This window comes from Ornithodoros turicata, chromosome 3, assembly GCF_037126465.1.
Source record: "Ornithodoros turicata isolate Travis chromosome 3, ASM3712646v1, whole genome shotgun sequence".
NCBI classification, from domain to species: domain Eukaryota; kingdom Metazoa; phylum Arthropoda; class Arachnida; order Ixodida; family Argasidae; genus Ornithodoros; species Ornithodoros turicata.
Window position 1 is genome coordinate 107063146 of NC_088203.1, and position 21831 is coordinate 107084976.

Consider the following 21831-nt stretch of genomic DNA (forward strand, 5'->3'; position numbering starts at 1 on the left):
GCAAGCTGGTGGACGCTTGTCCCTCCGCCCAAGCTCAATGTATTCTGTGACTACCGGACACGGTATAACGCATTGTGTAAAAACGCTGGAAGACGTCACAAGAGCCAGGAAAATACAATGACCAGCTAATGCCGATCGCGGTCCACGTCACTCCCCCTCACTCTAAAAACAGAGCTTCACCGCATAGCACGCTCCTAGCCAACCATCATCCCGAGTGACACCGTACTTTCCCCTCATGTGCTGAAAAGGAAGGCGTGCGTCATTTTTGTGGTATTATACAGTTCATAATTGCCACAACAATGGCGTACACCCCTCGTTTTCAGCAAATCAAGGGAGAGAACGTTGTCATTCTGGGTGATGGTTGGCGTGTTATGCTGTGAAGATCTGTTTTTAGAGTGTACCGGCGGTTGCTGAAACTTTTGGGTAGTGAAGGGTACGCCGCTTCCTCGCTTGATTTGACAACACGATTTGACTCCATTTCGGCAGTTCCATTTTGCCTACAACAAATTTATTTTAATGATGCTCATTGGGGAGTTTCATCGCCAGGGGGAGATACTCTACCCTTTGCTGGCGGTGGTGTAGTGAAATATAGAATGAGGCGTCTCACGGTGAGGACAGAAGTCCTATATGGTGCCAAAAAAGTTATTTTATAGAGCAGAGCGTTAGTGGGCTGGATATGGTCAAGTCTAACCGAAGGAAAGCAGGAGTAGACGATCCCAAATGTTAACACGTGGTTGACAAAGGGCGCTATACGCTATACCACTTGTGGATAAGCAGTGTGCTCTCTTAGAAACGGGAGGCGGAAACTATTTTGTGTCCATTATGCACGGCACAGAATAGGCTCCGCCTCCCGTTTTCATCAAATCAGGGTCGAGAACGTTGTCATTCGGGATGATGGTTGGCTAGGAGCGTGCCGTTTGGTCAAGTTCATTTCTAAGAGTGTGGGAATGGAGAATCAAAGAAGAGCCCTTGTGGACCTGCTTGGGTTTCTGAAACTCCCTAATAACAAAAACAAAGACTCCCAATGACGCAAAATTTATTCGCCACGAAAAGGGAACGACCACCGCAGAAAATGCGACAAGTGGCCAAAGAAAAGGAAAAGTTTGCACCCGCCAAAGTCACTTCTTGCTTCCCTTCGTTAAACAGGAAATGACGTCGAGCAACCCGAAGGAAAGATGAGACCGGGAAAGAAATGAAAAGCCAGTTGCAACCCGTGTCATCATGCTGGTGGTGCTTTCGTTCCTTGTGCTCTTTCATCTCGGATCGGCTGCTAACAAACCGTGAGTAAATTTCCCGCATTGTTGTTTTCACTTTTTACGAGAGAAATCTGGCTTCGCAAAACAATCAATGAACATTTTTGTTGATATTGCATCGGCTCGAAGCAGGTAACTTATATCGGAAAAATGACTATCCTTCGTGGAACGCGAAATTCAACTGTTGCCGTTCGTTCGACCAAAGAAAATATTCGTAATTTAACATATTTCCAAAATACCCGAGCTTCCGGGCTGTCAAAATTGCGCGCCATTTACTCACTCATATCAGATGTCGTCAAAACAACAACACCGTTTCAATTTTGGCAAGGTCTGGAATATCGTAAACTTTGTCTTCACAGTTACGGCGAATTGGCACGGTCAAAATGTGCCAGCACGGCCTAGAGCTCGAAAATTGCTAGCCGTGCCAGGTCATGTGACAGTCGTTATCTAAACTTGGGTGCCCAGCATACCCAGGAGCTAGCGGTTTTAGTCACTTGGATCACGCTAGGGGCACCGATTCCGTCGTCTGCTATCCCATGTTAGAAAGTACGTGACTGTTCTCCGGATGAAACACACAACAGACGAACACAACACGGCAATCGAGGGTTGCGCCATTCGATTGCCATATTGGACTTTCTATTAGTCTACTAGGCGTTAATCCATTCTATTATTCTATCGTAGGACTGCCCGTATTCGTTTGTGTTTTTGGTAACCAAATGTTTTTATTTATCTATTAATTTATTTCTTCTAAACGATTTATACGTTCGCGCATTGTGTCCGCTCATCACTCATCATCGTCAATTTATCAAACAATTGGATTAGATTTACACGTAAGGAGTGTCAGCCTATTCGTGTGACGACATCCTGCACATGCCGCAGTGTTGGACTGCGGATAATTGCGACTACTTGGGGTTCTTTTGACGTGCGCAAGAAATCTCGGACACATGCACTGTGCTGGAAGCGGAGCGTCGAACCGAACCGAAACCGAAAACTGGAACTGGAAGCTGGAACTGAACCGATATAAAAACTTCGGTTACCGGTTTGGGATACCGGTTCGGTTAGGGTTGGTGTGTGGTGGGGGATGATGTGGGGATTCTCCCTGCCTATTGGCGGCACGTTGCTCGGGGAAGGGATGAAAGGGGGTCCTGTTGGTCGAAAACACATAAAAAGAACAAGAAAAACGTAACTAAGAGATCTTGTATCATTTTTGGTGGCTACCTATGACTCCGTAGCATATTAGAACCTGGAACCAGTTCCGGTTTGGAACTGGTTTGGTGCAGTTAGAACTGGAACCGGTTTACAGCCTCTGAACCAGAACCGAACCTTTATGGCCGAACCCGAATTCGACAAAAAAAAAAAAAATAACGTTTCGGTTCGACGCTCTGTTTACCTCCCCAACATTCCTGCCGTCCTACGGTACGGGCAGTCTCGGGCTTGTCACTAGAGAACGTGTCGTGTTTGTCCTTCCTTGCCTCGGGTTCCTTTCCCTTCATCATGTACCAGCTCACCTACGCCCTTAATTGCTCATCTACCGCTGAAGCCAATATATCCACGAATTTTGGAATCCAGAATTCACGAAACATGATGGCTGCAAAATTTTAGGGTCTTACAGTAGTAATCAGTCGAACCATGATAGGCAAGCCTGAGCGATGGGCAAGACACGTAAACAAACACGAAGGCTTCTATCAGCCAAAGTTTCTAGACCCTCGTGGTTGGCCTCCTTCCATCTGTCTGTATGTCAGATATAGTTGCACGTATATTGTAAGGAAGAATATAGTTCGCCGAGAGCGTCACTTTGGAAGGGTTGATTAACGTGACTGTATTTCTCTTTTAATGAACCTGTTTTGTAGGAAAACGCGCGATTTTCACGGACGCATACAGATCATAGGGCATGCGGAGGACCGGGGCTTTTGTTCTCGCATGCTGCAGAAGGTGCTCTACTCGTACATAATATTCCCGGGAGAAATATCAGACCAAAATCGATCCTAGACCTGTGAGTTTTCCCCCTAACCACCCATAAAGAACAAAATCTAGAAAACTGAATACGTTCTTCCACCTGTGCACTGGTGGCGGTGAAAGGGCTCGCCGTTGTCGGCCTCACAGAGGTGGGCGTCCTGGGCCGACTTCTAAGGGGACTGACAGCGTCTGAGGAAAACCCAGAGTAAACTCTAAATGAACTTGACCACGCTTTTAGACAACCATCATCCCGAGTGGCATCGTCCTTTCCCCTGATTTGCTGAAAACGGGGGCGTACGCCATTTTTGTGGCATTATGCGGTTTATAATTGCCAGAAAAATGGTGTACGCCCACCGTTTTCATCAAATCAAGGAGACAGCTCGGTTGTCATTCGGGTTGGCTAGGAGCGTGCTATGTGGTGAAGCTCCGTCTCTAGATTGTGGGATTCGATTTCACACGAAAAGATGTCGCTCGAGTTTTCCACTCGAAACGCATTTAACCAGCAAGGACCTATATCTAGCACGATCCTTATGAATGTAAAACTCGAGCGACATCTTTTTACGTTGAGACTTGAGCCGTTTTTCCCCTCATTTGTATCATCGTCACTGGAGTTAAAACCCACATGTCCGGAAAGAGCAAATTCGTCAATCAACGTGGAAACTGGAGAACGCATTCAGTTTCTCCACAAATCCACCTCTGAAATGCGGGAAGCACTGATTTTGTTTTGCACCCGAAAATCTGCTCTTCCAGCCTATATACTACGAGTGTCCCAGAAAACATTGAAGTCATCGAATTATAATAAAAAAACTACACTAGCTCGAATCATGCGGTCAACGGCATCTGTTCTTAATAAGGTTTTGCCACCTCCTGATGTGAATGTCGTGTAACGTACAGTTTAATTATGTAAATTTTTGCAAACTCAAGTCAGAAATTTGCCAAGTAAAGGTCACTTTTTTAACCTACCAAAGTGAAGAGCGTGTCTAATTTACTGAAATAAATGATAATTGACAGGGATATTCAGGAGCTATCCCATCGGAAAAAATAGCCGAACATCATGCTCTACGGAGATCGCACACGATAGCGCGCGACGAGTTTTTCAGCGCAATCGTTGTCAGTCAGACGAAAGGAGGTTGGAAACCACCCCGTCATCGCAGAAAGAGATAACACAGGCATGGCTTATCGCGTCAGACTTTCGCTGGCATAATGCTTTCACTCTCCCAATTTCAGGAACTGTTACTTTTTCTACTATCACTATGTGGGCTGGGTCTGGAACCTCCTTTCGTCATCGCGCGTTATGGTCCGGTGCTCCGAAAAGCATGATGTTCGGCTATTTTTCCGATGGTCCGATAGCTCGCGAATATCACTGTCAATTATCGTGAATTTGAGTGAATTCGGCACGCTCTCCATATTGTTGGGGTAAAAAAGGACTTTTATTTGGCAAATTTCCGAGTTCAGTTCGTAAATATTTACATAATTAAACTTACGATACATGACATTCACATCAGGAGGTAGCAAAAACCTAATGAGAGCAAATGCCGTTGACCGCATGATTCTAGGTGGCATGACTATAGCTCGTTTACCAATGCATTAAACATGTATCCATAAACATATACCTCCCTTCTTAGAAGCTCGGTATCCGCCCTTCCACGATTTCTGGGGAAATTACTGCACTCATTTAGCCCGATTTTACCCGAATTTAAAACTCCTGAAATACAACCAGATTTTTTTCAAAAAACATAAAACCCGACGACGCAAGGGTCGAAACAAATGCATGGAAACGTTGGCGTTTCTGCCTTGCGTAAAAATCAATGACTTCAGTGAACTACTTCATCACGGAAGTGGTTCACATATTTTTCTTGGAATGTTCCTTCTGGGACGGGCGTAGTCGGTGACACCCTGGACATACTTTCCCGCTTTTTCGGCGTCTAATGTCGCCAGACAAGAGAGGATTCATTTTGCCTTCTCGACAACCGCAGACTAATTTTTGAGACTCGACCGAAAGTCGCCTTGGAAGACGTCGGTTTGTCGATCCAGATACAGCTGGACTGGACGGCAGCGCTGCAGGGCTATAAAATGCAATTAGAAACGACTTAACAGGCGGGGATCGACAGCAGAGATGGATTGACAAAAAGTGGCATAGCCTCTCCATCGATGTTGTCAGTGGTCTTCGAACGAATGACGTATGACCTGGTCGGTTCTCTTTCTTTTTTCATATATTTATTTTGGTTTCGAAAAAAATAACAGAAAAATATTCGTTTAGGCACTTATTGATGAAAGAGGCACAAAAAAATGAAAAGGGCAAAAGGCGGCAGCGTAGCATAGTGGTTATCGCACTCGACCGGCACTGGAGAGGTGTGTGGTTGGACTCCCGCCACTGCCTGGCTCTGTCGACAGCTGCCATGTTTCAAACCTCCTAGAAATGTATGCAATGTCCCACGTGCACTAGCCAACCTTCTTTCCACAATCTATAGCTTCCCTTTTGCTCGTTGATTGGTTCTTAGTCTTGTCCTGTCTGCTTCTCTCTGTATACCTCGATCCTTAAACTCAGGGAAATACAGCAGACTAACAGCAAGCACCAGCAGACAAATTTTGTGCGTACACGAAAGCCAAGCAGAGGATCATCAGCTTATGGGGTGAGTCGACGTCAAGTGTAGAAATCGACTCCTGGTGGGAGGTGCTATGTATGAACACATGTTTATGGGTACATGTGGTATACATGCCGTTTTCACAGCTTCCGGTTTGGTGCCAAAACGACATCCGGCTTCACAGCAAACACGCTCTGCGCCAGCCACTGTGCCAGTTAGACAATCAGAAGTTCAAGTGGGCCTCGAAAAGACGTCCCTCGCATGTTCGAAGGATATCAGCTGGCGCGCTCAGTGGACCTGGATGTTGAGCGCAAGATGTTGTGTGTGTCTTGTGTTCGTCCTGTTTTTAGCGCTTTTACGTTATGAAAAACTGATACATACCATTCCGCGTTTCTCCCTCTTTCGCAATAACATCCGTGTAACATCCCGTCTGGGACCCAATTCTAACAATTCTTGCAACAGCTTAAATGGGACATGCCGCGAATATACGGTCATGGACGTCCATCTATGAATCTCCTAGAAATGATCGACAGACATCCATTTCCGGATATATGGACATTGGGATCTATCTTGTACGTCCGGCGGACGTTGAGTGCTGTTGCCTTCCTGTCCGGAACCAAAGAGCGCTCGATGTTGTGTGTGTCTTGTGTTCGTCCTGTTTTCAGCACTTTTACGTTATGAAAAACTGATACATACCATTCCGCGTTTTTCCCTCTTTTGCAATAACATCCGTGTAACATCCCGTCTGGGACCCAATTCTAACAATTCTTGCAACAGCTTAAATGGGACATGCCGCGAATATACGGTCATGGACGTCCATCTATGAATCTCCTAGAATGATCGACAGACATCCATTTCCGGATATATGGACATTGGGATCTATCTTGTGCGTCCGGCGGACGTTGAGTGCTGTTGCCTTCCTGTCCTGAACCAGTCTGGAACTGGACTAGAGAGTTAACTGTGAGCAATGAAAATGAACTGCCCTTGCGCAGATTCCCAACATCTATAGATTGAGTGTGCTGCGATTATGTATTCCCATCAGGTAGCGCCTTTAATAGCTGCTGAACGTTTCAAGCTTTTCCAGTGACTCCCCCCCCCCCTTTTTTTATCTATCTCTATCTATACACTGGGCGAGCGAGAACATGTGCGCCGTGGCAAATTTGAGTGGCAGATTAACGAGCGCCCTCCGCAGAAATGTAGTCTAGGGAAATCTGGGGAAATTTGCAGGTGCCCGTTGGCAACGCTGCTTTAACGTCACTTCCGGTCACTCCTCCTGTCTCAGTGATCTTACTGGGGTCAGACCGGTCACGGTCAGATAATGATCTCACTCTGTGGCGGCCAAAGAGGAGTCTTCGTAGAGATGACCTGAAGACGCGGGCCACAAAGTTGGATGTTCCAGATGGATACGAACCACTATTTGGGCCTGGACTTGAGCACGCAGCAGCTGAAGGCGGTCGTGGTGGACGATGCCCTGAAAGTCGTCTGCGAGGCAACCGTCCAGTTTGACAATGATCTCCCGGAGTACCGCACACAGAATGGAGTGAACAGGCAGAAAGACCGTCTGACCGTGACGGCACCTCCTGTAATGTGGGCGAAAGCCCTCGATATGCTCCTGGAACGACTAAAAGTTGCAGGACTCGACTTGGCCAGTATCACTTCGGTTTCGGGCAGCGCCCAGCAACACGCCAGTGTGTACTGGAAAAAAGGAGCGTCTCAACTAGTTTCAAACTTGGACCACGGAAAGTTTCTGCACGAACAACTTGAGTGTGCGTTCAGTATACGTGATTCGCCGGTCTGGATGGATTCCAGCACCGAAACTCAATGTCGAGCGCTCCAAGATTCTCTCGGTGGAGCGCAAAAACTGGCAGACATCACTGGCTCCCGTGCGTTTGAGCGATTCACGGGCAACCAGATCGCCAAATTGGTTCAGACAAAACCTGAGGCTTACCAAGCTACTGAACGGATATCCCTCGCGAGTAGTTTCTTAGCTACGATATTCTTGGGTCAGTACGCTGCCATCGATTACAGCGATGCGTCAGGGATGAATCTATTAGATATCGCGAGTAAACAGTGGCACCAAAAGTGCTTGTCGGCATGCGCACCCGGATTAGAAGAACGACTCGGAGAACCTGTAGAATCGGGCTGTGTGTTGGGGACAATATCCAGTTATTTCGTACATAGATACGGCTTTCCCGCAGATTGTGCTGTGGTGGCATTCACCGGCGATAATCCTGCTTCACTCGTCGGTATGACGCTGTCAGAGGGTGACATTGTAGTCAGTCTCGGGACGAGCGATACGGTTTTGATGTGGTTAAACGAAGCCAACCCGTCGTTGGAGGGTCACATTATGGTGAATCCAGTCAATCCGTCCGCCTTCATGGGCATGCTGTGCTTCAAAAATGGATCTCTAACGCGGGAACGAATCAAAGATGACTGTGCCGATGGCTCCTGGGACATATTCTCCCAGATCTTAGACAGTACCCCTAGAGGCAACTTTGGAAACATTGGTATGTTCTACGACCACAAAGAAATTCTCCCTCCCTTGATTGGCGATTTCAAGTTTAACAAGGACGGGGACAGAGTGTCCAAGTTTTCTCAGGAAGTGAAAGTCCGCGCAGTCATTGAGGGTCAGTTCCTAGCAAAACGGGTTCATGCGGAACGACTCGGATTCAAACGAAGCGGGAAAGTTCTGGTCACGGGTGGAGCTTCGAGAAACACTGCTATCGTACAGGTTCTTTCGGACGTTTTTGGAGCGCGTGTCTACGTAAATGAGGAAGCTTCGGCAAATGCGGCTTGTCTCGGAGCAGCTTTCATGGCAACGTATGGAAAGAAAAGGAAAACTGATCCGCAGATAACGTTTGAAGAGATGGTGCAGGGCCGTAGACAGGCGATGAGAGAAGTCGCTAAACCGAGCGCCGACGCGGAAGCAATTTATGGGCCAATGGCAGAGAGGTATTGGATTATAGAAAAAGGACTTAGATGTGAACAGGGTGACACGTGCAGATAAGCGTCTCTCTGGAAACCACACGAGTCTCCGTTTTCTCCACCAAACGGTGACCAGTTAATAGGACAGTGGAGGACATTTTATGGTCTGAAGAAAACAATATCTTTATCGTCGATATGCATTAACCGAACCTCTTTCCGCAGACAAAATATGTGGCACATAACTAGATCATCAGACAAATGCCTTAGCTAGGCAATTTGCACACTTCTGGTACATTCCACACAACAATCGTTCATTTGCATTCCAACAGGGCTGCTCTTCAAGTGCTATTGTCTGACACTGCATGACATATGCGAGCTTATATTTATGAACAAGTTTATTCGTGCGTGCGATCTAGCTTTAATATTGCTTATATTTGCCTTTCTTTCACTAATTACAGTCTTATTACCGGCTGTCTCACAAGGAAGTTGTATGACAAACATGCACAAATGTACTTTCCTGCATTTGGACATATCTGCGCAAAGGAAAAAAAAAGCAGTATTTGCAACTTGCATATGCATTGACACGGCAACAAGTACGAGGTGCGCTGAAAAGTTCTCAGCCCGACAAGCAAGAACATTGTAAACCTTTATTATAGATCGACATGTTCACCTCCAAGTTTGACACACTCGTTCCCGAAGCTTCTTTAATCCTCGAAAAAGTAAATCTGACATCTGCTTTCCGAAATATGCTTTGGCTGCTACTATCACCTCTAAGAATCTCTTTCCGTTCGTTTTTTTTCTGTGCTTCGGAAACAAAAAAAAAAATAGTCAGACGGGGCAAAGTCCAGCGAGTACGGCGGAATTTCGATGAAATCAAATAGCAGGTACTTCAGAACCTGCACTGTCTTGCCTGCTTTGTGAGCAAGTGCATGGCCCCCTCAAAAGGAGAACGCATTTCCATAGCTTATGCCATTTTTTTTCTTTCAATGCCACCTTTAACTGGCAGAGGAAACTACAGTACTGTGCTGCATTAACTGCGGCCATGGCTTTTCCCACTGATCGTTGAGTATCTGAGAACCCAAGTGTTGCCGTTCCATGGACTGTTGTTTTCCCTCAGGATCATAGTGATGGCAACCATGCTTCACCAACTGTAGCAGGTCACTCAGGGAAAGTGTTACTAGAACACTCAAAATGCTGCAAAATCAACTTGTAGGCATCCATTCGATATTGTTTCTCACCGGCGTTCATATGTTGCTCTCCGGGTATACATAATGTATCCACTGTTGTTTTAGCTTAGATTCGCCAATCTCCCAAAATGAGGTCATGGACACAATCAACAATTTGTGGTGTCGACACCATTGGAGGTCTCCCAAATCTTCCAGTGTCTTCCGGGCCAAAATCTCCACGCTGAAAGTTGGCATGCCACTTGTTTAGTATGATGGGCACTTGTCACTTAAATGCATTCATAGATTTCCCTTGGAGTTTTCTCCTGCATAAATAGGAACTTCATTACATCCTGAGAATTTCATGCTTGTGGCAAGCACGGCTGTGTTGATAGCCCGAGCAAAAATATATGCCTACAATTTCTCTTCTTTGTCGTCATCGTCTGTATATCTGCAAATGGGTTGGGCCGAGAACTTTTAAGCACGTCCATGTAGTCTTTCAGAGTAGCCGATGCTTTCCATATCTATCGTGTGTTTTTTACAATTGTGGGTTACAGTTGTAGTATTGTCATACGACTGTCTACAGAACATCCATACTTATCCATACTGATATTATCTATAACTATACAAAAAACGAACTGTATTACATTTTACATTCCAATGCACATGACTTGGTGTTCAATATTCCTGTTCAGATAGAATCTGAAATTAAATGAAAAAGTGCCTTAGAGGAATGCTGTTCTCTAGAGCATTTTTATTTGCTTCGTATTTTCCGCTATGCATGGCACAAAATAATGTTCTAACGTTTTTGTATGAAAGATTCAATTTCAAAACAAGCTTTTGTCATAAGACCCAAGAATCTTACTTGTATACTTGAACATGTTCAAAATAATGCAGATAACTATACTCATCTAAGCGAACATTTTTATTCGATGGTGCATTTTGAGCACATGGTGTTCTCCATATCTTCTATGGTTATGAAGCGACCTTTTGACATTGATGATTATGATAACGTATTTACCATAGTAGTATATTTTGAAAAAGATTACATACAATTGTAGACAGCGATATTTGTCACGTGAGCATATATTTGGGAGACAGGATTTTTGCTATTCCTATTGGCAGTTACGACATTGTACTGGTGGATGTACTTTTTCACTATGCAGCATTTGCAATAAAGTCATATACAATATTTTATGTGGTCTCCTCCCGTTGTATTGGTTTTAAAGTAGCGCAGAAGCCATTTTTAACACCCCGTTTTCTTCCTATAAAACTGTTAAGTAGGCCAGTAAGATGCACCATGAGAAGTAATTCACGCCACTGAGTCGTAATTATCGCAGAAATTAAATTTAAAGTACACCGCAAAAAGTAACCATGCGTAACGGTGGTGAAGAACAGTACCATGTGGAGAGCAGTAGCAGCCTGTGAACCGCCTGGGACCCCGCGCTGACACTACAGCGGCCACGCTTGCTGATTGGTCCAGAGAAATGTTGTCTGCTACTCCGCTGTTCGTGGGTTCTGAAAAAGCATTGCTCCTGGTTCGGTCGCGATTCGGCCGCTCCTTCTATCCCCAATTCTCCGGGAGAACTGGCAAAACTGGTTTACGGCAGCAAAGGTATAGGGTGCTGAACCCCACTGACCAGCAAACAAGAACGAGTTCTCCTTATAACGTCATCAATGATGTGGGATCGTACCTCCTCATCCTCGTTATACACGGAGTGGCGAGTTAAGGGTGAACGTGCGGAGCCATGTTTATGCAAGTTTTTTTCTGGGAAACAAATTGCACGCATCAAAACCTTTCGTGCCATGCGGTAAAATGACACACAGACTTTCGTCAGACGGTCTTAATCTGAAAATTTTCTGGATGGCCCCTGAACTCCTTTAAGTGGGAGATAAGTTGCACAAAATAACCAACAGGTACCCGATTTAATCTCTGCGGCGCCTCGTGCCAAATTTTAGTGTCCGAATAGTAGTGTTTCAATGCACACTGATGGCCCAAAAAAGTTCAGAAATGTGTTCACAACAAAAACGGTATATCACTCTTGCTTCACTCTATCCAGTGACAGTTTGGATCTTGTCTCCTTGGTGACTAGGTTTCTTTATTCTCCTTTTAGTTCTTTTCTGTTGACAGCACCGAAAGTGCTCAACGCTGGTGAAACATCACAGCTTGTTTTCACTGCCTACAACATTGCAGAGGATGGCGTGGCTGCGGTTCGTCTGCTCAGTTCTAATTCCACTGTTCTGGCCTCCACAAGTACGAGGACAGCAAAAGGTAAGATTTCTGCAAATCACTTAGAGTGACGGTCACTATTTTCTCGTGTTCACGACCAAGCTTTCCGACATGTTGACAGTTCTTAAAGTGACGTGTTTCATGACAACTATGTTTGCTTTTGGCTGTAATCAAAACAAAAATTCCTGTCTTTCTTGCACACGTGAACGTAGCCGTGTTTGCAATAAATACGGGCTCTCTCGCCTAAAATAACCTACGCCACATAAGTGATGCAACAATGTACTTTGGTACTCAGACTCCTCTACCACAGTCCACCTGAAGATACCTCTCATAGAGTCTCAAGATGCTTACCTTGAGGCAGACGGTGCATTTGGCAGCTACCGGTTTCACAAAAGAACTTCCATCAAAGTTGTGGATATCTCCAAAACTTTCGTAACTGTCTTGCAGACCGACAAACCAATATACAAACCAGGACAGCTTGGTAAGCTCTTGTTCTCACCGCATTTCATAGGCATCTCATTATTTTACTGTTGTTGGATTTTGCATTGCTTGTGCCTTTGGTACAAGGTATTAGTGCCAACATTCCTACAGTCATTTCCACAATGATATGCATCTGGTAGAGGCTTACAGCAGACGCCCCATCTCATCACACTCGATGCCAGCACAATCGAGACATGATCCGTTAAGCTGATGGGCTTCAGCAATGAACCTCTGCATGCAATAAGGGGATAAGTTGAAAAATCTCAAACCGAGAACACTTCGAGTGAATATTTGGTAAAGTAATTGCAGCTATGTTCCTTCGAATAACAGAAATACAAAATGTGTGACACATATGTATGTGTCTACTCTACGTGCATGTCCTGTTAGCATCGTTTCTGGTGTGTGACTTAGCAGGAATTCAACGAAGTCCAGGAGCGTGACATATCCCCCTTTTCAATGTAGCACCGCATACACAGGGTTGTCGTGCAGAAAAAAAAAGAAAAAAAAAAACAGTTTTCACAAGTAGGTCTTTGATGGCTGAACAATGGTGATGACAGCTAGGGTGAAGTCACCTCTGTGTAGTGGAGTAGCCAGGATCAGGCTTATAGTGCTGCTAAATGAGTACAACCTCGAAAATAATGTAGTATATAGGTGACCAGCATAGGATGGCCTATTAGCTTAGTGCATACATTTTTTTCAATTGGAACCCTCAGCAGCACTGCTGACATAGTCACATGAGGTAAGAAGAACGCGCTTTTCCAGTGGAAGTTGAAGTTCATTTCATTCATGTTCCATGTTCTATTCAGAATCTGAATTGAGTACACAATTATACTCACTTGTGTACTCAAAAGAATATTTGCGCAGATGATGTAGTTACATGATGTAGTTACATGATGTAGTTAGGAATAGTATACCCCCTGAGGCCAAGAGGGGCCTCGAAGGAGATTATTCCTGTTGGTTCTGGTGTGAGCTCTCCCACACCCATTGCATGCTTCACTGGCTGAGGGGTGCCTTACCTAAAGTGCCTGTTGGGCAAAAACAAATCTTTTATATCTACTCATCGCAACCACTGTCATATCACATTCAAACTGCAAAAAATTTTGCCTATTTCCACAGTTCAATTCCGCATTCTGCAAATCCACAACAGAAGACTTGCTCTCGACAAGAACACTGTAAGAGGTTAACTAGCAGTTATTATATTAAGAGCAAAAGAAAAGGTTCTTTATTCTCTGTCATATATAGACTGGAGAAGTGTGGGTAGAAAATCCATCTCGTTTGAGAGTGTCTCAGTGGAAGAATGTCTCCTTCTCTGAAGGTAAGTTCTACTTTTATGCTCAAGCTCACATACTGTATGTGTTTCCCGTGTTTCTCACCACCTCAAAAAAAAAGTGCTGACATAAGACAGAGGCATTTAACACAGGAGGGGCTGTACTATGGCGCATCCTCAACGTACTTTCAACTAATGCCAGCTGCAACCACCTTTCGTACACAAGTTTTTTATTTTTTATTTTTATAGTGTTGTTGGCAGTTATTTTTGTATTTGTGTTTGAGTGTTATTTGTGGGGTGCACCATTAGTGAGGTATATGGGCACCTTAAAAATAGAAATAAAGTAAATAAAATAAAATACTTTACAAACACATTTCATTATCCACAGCGTTGGTGCATGCTCATTTGGCTCGCTTCAGAAGTAAGCTGCACATTAGGTCTTGGGATGCCAAGTGCACGTTATGCAGGTGGAGCGTAAAATTATTGCATCATTATAAAGCTAGGTGTAATACTTTGTGTGCATTTGAAACTCTACTTGCTTCGTTGCTGTGCATATGACTGTGTTGTTAAACTTGTGCTGTTGTAAGATGACCCAAACCATAAACCAGTTGTGGTGCAGGTATGGTTCAGTTGTCGATGCAATTATCTTCCGAGACCCCCTTGGGAGAGTGGAAGGTGTTCTGTGCAATCCTTGGCCAGGAAGCATCACAAGGTTTCCAGGTGGATCGCTATGGTGAGTTTGAATAAATAAGGCCTCGACTCCATTACATTTTACCGTATCATAAAAAATATGTGCATTATACAACTCTTCGTAACTACAACAGTCAGTACATGTGCTAGTCAACGTTGCTGTTTGCAAAGTAATATCTATTTGATATTTAATTAGCTATCGAAAAGAGCAGTAAGAGTAATGCGCGCGTGTTGCACAGCCCTGGTATGCTGGTATGTAACAATAATGACATTACCTGCAGTAAAGTGATTACGGACAAGGACAAACAAGCCGATGCTAACTTTCAGCTGTCTATTCCCATAATCATTATTTGAGCAAAATGGCAGAAAGGAGTGAATGTTGAATGTTGAGTATGACTAACTGACAAGGGTCCCTGCCACTTACTCAACCACATCCTACTCCTGCGTGATTTCAGTTTTACCGAGATTCCAAGTGAAAATCTTTCCGCCGCCCTACATCTTGCCGGAAGACACTGTGACCAACTGGAAGATATGTGCCAAGTATACCTACTTCTAATGTTCTGTGACAAGTTATGAAGATTTTAATCGTTTGCAGGTATTCCTATGGCAAGCCAGTACGGGGCCAGCTCACAGCCACTGTCACATATAGGAAGTACGGGTGGCATAGCGAGGCAGGGCGGGTACTGCCAAGTATTTACCACACAAGCGCCGTAAGTTTCTGGCTTTGCAAAGAATGACACACTCTTAGCAGTGCAAAGAGAGCTGTCTGCAATAATAATAATAATAATAACAACAATAATATTTTTATTTATTTATCTTTTTTTTTTTCAGTACTTGCAAACAGCTGGCAGTCCAAAGTGCGGTACACCGTTACGTGTGAAATGAACAAAGAACAACACATAAATCAAACATCAATTAAAAAGGCATAAGCGCATAATTGAAAGCTTACCACTAATTAAAATGTGCACTGATAAATAATTAACATTTAACAAATAAGCAAAACGGGCAAGGCATTTGATGGCAGTTAGAGGAAAGGGGTCACGGTTGAGGGCGTGTATGTTGTGAAATCGTTGAACACATGTCATTGGTGAGGCATCCTTCAAGAGATCAATGTAAAACATGCACACTGATCTCGTTCTCCTTGGGCACAAAAATTGCACTGACCCTAATAAGGCAGCACAGTCTACTACTCCCTGAAGAATGTGCTCCAAAAATCTCAAATACTGTTCAGACAACTACAATTTCAACCTTTCTGCAACATCCGCGTATTTGTAATTAATTCTCTTTCCAGCGTACCCGTCATGAAAGATTCGTGTAAATTTTCGATCACACTCTCTCGATTTGGTTGGATTGCATTTTTGTTGAAAACTGTTCCAGGCAATATTACAAATTTCTAGCTCGCTACTTCATGCTTGCAGATCACGGGCTGCTACGAATTTCAAGTTGACGGAAAACAACTGATGCTGGCGACCCTGAACCGTCGTGAGCTTAATGTCACCGCAGAAGTGACGGAAGACGGAACTGGTAAGTGTCAGCCACCTTTCAGGAACTTTGTGGCTATAGAGTTCTACGATAATTACGGACCTGTAATGTCCACATGGCTTGCATGCGTCATCATATCGTTTACATCGTATCACAAAATATTTTTATCAATGTGTCTTTCTTTTCAGATGTAACATTAACTGCAGTGGAGCTAGTGAAACTGTCATGGTCCAAGATCAAGTTGGAATTTGTCAAACAAAGTGAAGTACAAAGTTTCAAGCCAGGTCTTCCATACCAAGGCTCGGTGAATACAAACATTGCTTCTAGAGGCTAAAAGAAATGAACGCTGCTGCTTACCATTTAAATATGAAAACAAAATTTGCATTCTGGCAGAATAGAACACCTGATGAATGCAGATAACTGGAACGTATAGCTGATCACTATATGCGATATGCTTTTTGATGTTTTGATGCGAGAATGATGAGTAAATTGTACATCATTTGACATGGACAGCTTTCCACATGGTTTTCACACATTGCTTACTGAGCAGAGAATGTCCTTGATACTGTCATTGCAGTTGAAAGCGACCCTACCTGACGGAAGAGCAGTCCCATCACAAAGGGTTAAAATCTGTTTTGATGTTTCGGGTCGTACCAAAGGATGCCGGGCATTTGAAAGTGATGCCAGAGGCATGATTAATTTCACTCTTCCGGCTGTACAGGACAAATCCAATATAAACCTCAAGGTAGGCACTGTTTTTCATTTAACAGCTCTTGTTCTGTTAGTGACATTTGCTAATGAACGAGATAAATTGTCTAATTTCTATCTTAGAGGATTGAAGTACTTGAACCTTAGTCACCATCCAAGTAGACCCCATCAAAAACTTTATTACGCAGCTTCTTTTGCTGACCAATCTGGTATCACTGGGAGCTCCACAACAGAACAATTTTTCTTGCTCCACCAAGGAACCTCTCTAGAACCCCTCTCTAGAACTAGAACAAGTCAAGCCAAGAGCTGCATTCTTTTGAATCTCCTAAACATCCTGGAAAAAATTAATTTCAACTGCATTTTGATTATTAGAGAAAGAAAATGTCCCATGTAGGCAAGTTGCTCCAGTGACTCAAAAATTGTGAAAAATGTCAAAATGCAATTGAAAGGAAAAAGATTACAGGACGTTCGGGTGATCCAAATGAATATGACGAAGCAGTTGAAGGAAAGGCACGAGGGCTAGGATTAGAACCCACACCTTCTGGCTGCCAGTCAGAAATGCTAGCTACCCTCTCTTCAACGTACCCAGCCATGCTATGAAACACATGGGAGATACGCTCTCACTCTCAACATTTGACTAACGTAGACACTTGGGGTTTTCTAGTCACTCTCAAAACATTCTCTTTTACTAGCTCTTTGCTAGTTCCAAAGACATTAAAATTCTTTTCGAAATTTGAATCTACGTGCGTGTGGCTTCCCAAGGGATCTACTTGGACCATGACCAAGTTTCAAATAAGCAACTCCATTGTGGATGCAACCCTCGTATACAAATCATGCACCACTAACTCGTTGTAGTTGAATTACTGTAGGCTACCTCTGGAGAGGATGGCGAACTTTCTGGTAGCCGTGTGTCATCTACGAGAGCTTCCCTTCATTTATCTCCATGGTATTCACAGTCCAATGCCCATGTTCAGCTACTAAGCCGACAAAACCCACTGATTTGTGATACTGAAGCTCCAATTCAGTTTCGATATACCTTCTCCAACGAGCTACCTGAAGTCCCTTTCCGCTATCAAGTAAGCGTCAACCTTATACCTTGCAAATGCACCTCGGGGAAATTTCCGCATGTGCCATTTGGCAAACAAACCACGGCATTTGTCCCAATAATGTAATTCCTAGAGGAGATGAACACAAACAGTTTGTTTTTGTGTGTCAATACACTTTCGCTTATTGCTATAATGTTTTTCGTGCGAACTGAGATAGCAGCCACTAGAGAATTACTACTTTTTTTTTTTTGCTGCACGTAATCAAATGTGATTGTCTTTGTAATGGAATGACTGCGGCAAAGGCTGAGTAGCCTCTTACTTACTTAAATGAAACTTGCAGGTTGTTTCTGGTGGGCGTATTGTGAACGAAGGCACCTTTATGACACAACTGTTCCCGGACTTCATTTCTGACGAGATACCCACGGAGAGCGACATCGGGGCATCACCAGGCTTCCTTTCTGGACAGTTCAACTTCGCTCCTCGACGAGAACTCATCAGCTCTGACACGATACGCGTCCTCCTCTATTATGTCCATCCATCTGGAGAGGTCATCGCAGACACGAGGCAATATGAAGTTCAAGACTGCATCAAGAACAATGTGAGATCCCTAGTCTAGACACACACAAGGGGCTGTATGAACCATGCTTAGCCCCTGTCATGTAACCACGCAATATGTTTTCCCTGATATGGTCGGCAACTTCGGCCTCCTCTGTCCTCACCACCTGACGCCCCAGCACGCTAGCCAAAGCAGGGAAGGGTAACGGTAATGGTAACGGAAACAGAAACGGTATATTACCGAAATTGGAAATGGTAACAATAACGGAGACAGAAACACGTACCACGGTCCTCCATTACCGGAAACAAAAACGGGAACGAAAATTATTGTCCGGTATTGAGTTCGGGTAATAGCTTTTCCTGTTGTGCGATGTCATTTGCGTGACGTTTCGTTTTACTTTGGTATCTTGATAACTCCATTCCCTGTAATGCTCTAAATACTACACAAGAGCATGGAAACAAGCCGCAATATTGGATCAGTGGATGCCTGGCTTACCTCGTCCCACTCCTCATAAGTCCATGACATCAACACATGACTATACCCCACCATAGCACGAGCATGACAGCCTACGGTTTTTAGTTATTGATTTCTCACTTTTTTTTTGTTTCACCGTGGCTATGGCAGTATTATGTACTACTGATAGCGTCCACTAATGAATGCAACATTGGTTGAAGATTACACCCATCCTGAGTTGCTGGACTCAAAGTGAGTGAAGACTGAAGACATGTTCCTACATTTTTTTTTTAATTTTGCAAGATCTGCGCATCCCAACGATGTAAAATGACTGGTGTCACCGCGTCACTGGTGGACGCGTGACACCGATGCAGCACTTGGGCAAAACAGCCAGTCACAATGTCACAATGCCAGAAATAACTTCTCAAATCGAGGCTTTCCACTTTCGTTTCAAGCTGCTTGAAGAGTACTACTTAGGGAACACTACATGCGAAGAAAACAATTAAAATAAATACATAAAAAGGCTGACATGCTTTGCAGCGCATGTCCTTAACAGCATATGTCTAATTTCTGTTCCAACAGGTCTCTCTGGCTTTCGTCGAGTCCTCAGCCCAGCCTGGCACTCACGTTCATCTCACGTTGTCCGCAGCACGTGGTTCACTCTGTGGCATTAGCGCAGTTGACAAGAGCGTACGCATGCTGAACCCTGGTGGACAGTTCACCCGAGAAACGGTACTCTCACTTTTTGCGCATGCTGTGCTGATAAGTGGCGTGAAATGCATACATTTACTGGTGGAACTCCATGGGTTACAACAAAATCTTGCGTGGCTTTGTGTGGACTAATGAGTGTGGGTGTATGGGCTCGTGTCAATGTCCAATCAAATAGCCTGCGAGACTATTCAAATGAATGAGTCGGAGATAAATTGTTTGTGAATTATGTAACTTTCACCGCACAGCTGCAACCCATCTTGAATTCGTTCGAAGAGAAGCCTGACAGAGAGAAGATTGAAAACGGCCATTGTTCCAAAGGGTGGGGCTTTGGTAAGTTGACCCTTTCTTTGCTTAAAGAGTAGTAAAGCAACCGCAAGTCTAACCAAGCTGCAAAGGAACTTGATAGTGTACGTTGTACCACTTAAGACTTAGTGTAAGTTGTACCACTTGTAAGATTGTCACCTTATTCACTTATCAGAGATGTACGAGACGAGGAAGCCAACGCGTTACCTGGATTCTGCAGCAGCATTTGAGGTGAGGTCTTACCTGAATTTCAAACAGCATGAGAACAAATATTTGGACTACAGTGTAATTTCTCTGAACTGGGGTAGTTGGTGAACACTTAACTGAAACATACTAGCGGCGCACAAAAATACAAAAGGAGACAAACAATTCTGCTGCACAAGAAATGAAGGGAATCGGCAACTCCATAGTAAGAAAAGAATATGCATACATATACGTCGATCATAAATTATCGCATCTTTACAGGGTACTAAAGCACTTGAGGAATGAAAGGCAATGCAATAGGAATGGGATACATCCTTCTCACTGTTCATGATTTCGCTCTCCTTTTCCATTGCCCCACCCAAGGAAACCAATGCCCGACCTGCACTGCCTTGTCTGGACAACACCGTACAAGGCAGAGCAGATAATCTAGATAATCTAGCTGGGAGTGTACTGCTAATGGCACAAGAAGTATCCTGAGGCGCAGTGCACGCTGGGTAACAGACTGCGAAGCCGTTGGTTAGATTGGTGCGCCATGGCAAAAGCCTCGCGACACGCTAAACAACGGTAACCCTGCTCCATCTCTAAAGCGAGGGCAGGGACTTGGGAAGTGCCTGGCTTCCGTGTCCTCCTATTGGCCGGCATCCAGGAGGCGGAGCCTCCCGCGCTCTTGGTCAGCAAGCGCGAGGATAGTCGAACGTGGATATAGCGCGGGTACCTGCGCAACCCGCAGCAGCAACGTTGGTTCACCCGCACTTTACCCGCATCCAGTCACATTCCGCAAATCCAAGATTAGTGGCAGTAATTGCGCAGGTACGCTGGTATACCTGCACCCGTGCAGACCTCTAGCTATTGTTATAGTGGAGAACATTCTATAATGCTGAAGTACATCTGTCGTGTACTATAGAGCGTCGTTCTTGACAGTCCTTGTCAGAGATGTTGGTGTAAGTTTCATTGGCATGTACAACATGTTGTCATTTTAATGCTCACCCAGAAGTGAGAACTCTTCACAAACTGAGGACTGGTGCACCAAATAGTGCGTACTTGTGTTCCAGCAAGTAATCGTGTGTAAACTAATCAACATTTTATGGGCAGTCCATATAAACAAGATAAAAAAGCATCCCTTTAAGAAAATGTAGCCAAAGTGGCAGATGATAAGAGGGCACAAACCTAGATGAAAAGAATGGAATGGTCTAACCCAAACTGAAAACTCTCGTTTCTCCTTGAAGGAGCATTGTGTGAATGTGCTACTGTACCACCTATGTTCCATGTGTCAAAACAACTTGTTTACAGGCAGTTGGTCTGACAGTGTTAACGGACATCGACCTGGACACTCGACCATGCGTGAATCGTACGTACTGTTTCCCAGCCTTTCCTTGCAAAATAATTGTGAGTAGATGAGTCGCTGCATAGTGGAAAGGACTCTGAGAGCCCCACAGAGCAAAGAGAAATGTTTATTGCCATCCTGTTTGATGATGTGCAAAGGCTTGAAACCAAACAGCAAATGAGGATACTGCAGCCAGTCTGTGAAAAGCAGTTGAATCATACGGACACCACTTCCCCAAAAGCCAGCACTAAATGCAAAACGTTTGTCTTTCCGTGTGTTTTTACCATCAATTGCTCAAGTTCATTTGCCATATTTGCTTTAAGCCATACCATACTGGCACCGTTGGCATCCTTGGGGTGTCTTGCCACGCCTCCCAGGTCCTCCGGGCTTACGAGGTCCTCCGGGCTTACGAGGTTTGTTCTACACTTCCTTCCTTATCTCCCTCCCTACGACATGTAACAATATTCTCCAGTGTGCCGGTACGTGAGCCGTCCT

The 21831-nt window shown here is 44.4% G+C and overlaps 2 protein-coding genes across 4 annotated transcripts in view; both read left to right on the top strand.

Moving 5' to 3' along the window:
• The first annotated feature begins 1174 nt into the window (after positions 1-1174).
• The window catches only part of LOC135389142 (pregnancy zone protein-like), a 38112-nt gene continuing 17455 nt past the window's right edge, over positions 1175-21831 (top strand). For all 3 annotated transcript variants that reach the window (XM_064619156.1, XM_064619158.1, XM_064619157.1), the window contains exons 1-18: positions 1175-1280; positions 11997-12154; positions 12408-12593; positions 13709-13764; positions 13835-13907; positions 14479-14592; positions 15005-15089; positions 15145-15259; positions 15968-16073; positions 16220-16335; positions 16609-16776; positions 17609-17815; positions 18126-18383; positions 19377-19526; positions 19751-19835; positions 19984-20039; positions 21303-21360; positions 21660-21749. In XM_064619156.1, the coding sequence (XP_064475226.1) occupies positions 1222-1280; positions 11997-12154; positions 12408-12593; positions 13709-13764; positions 13835-13907; positions 14479-14592; positions 15005-15089; positions 15145-15259; positions 15968-16073; positions 16220-16335; positions 16609-16776; positions 17609-17815; positions 18126-18383; positions 19377-19526; positions 19751-19835; positions 19984-20039; positions 21303-21360; positions 21660-21749 (2140 nt within the window). In that variant the 5' untranslated portion in view covers positions 1175-1221. The remainder of the gene's footprint in view (positions 1281-11996; positions 12155-12407; positions 12594-13708; positions 13765-13834; positions 13908-14478; positions 14593-15004; positions 15090-15144; positions 15260-15967; positions 16074-16219; positions 16336-16608; positions 16777-17608; positions 17816-18125; positions 18384-19376; positions 19527-19750; positions 19836-19983; positions 20040-21302; positions 21361-21659; positions 21750-21831) is intronic.
• On the top strand, positions 7034-11079 carry LOC135389147 (xylulose kinase-like). Its single transcript, XM_064619166.1, has one exon. The coding sequence runs from the start codon at positions 7185-7187 to the stop codon at positions 8799-8801; it is 1617 nt and encodes a 538-aa protein (XP_064475236.1). The 5' UTR covers positions 7034-7184; the 3' UTR covers positions 8802-11079.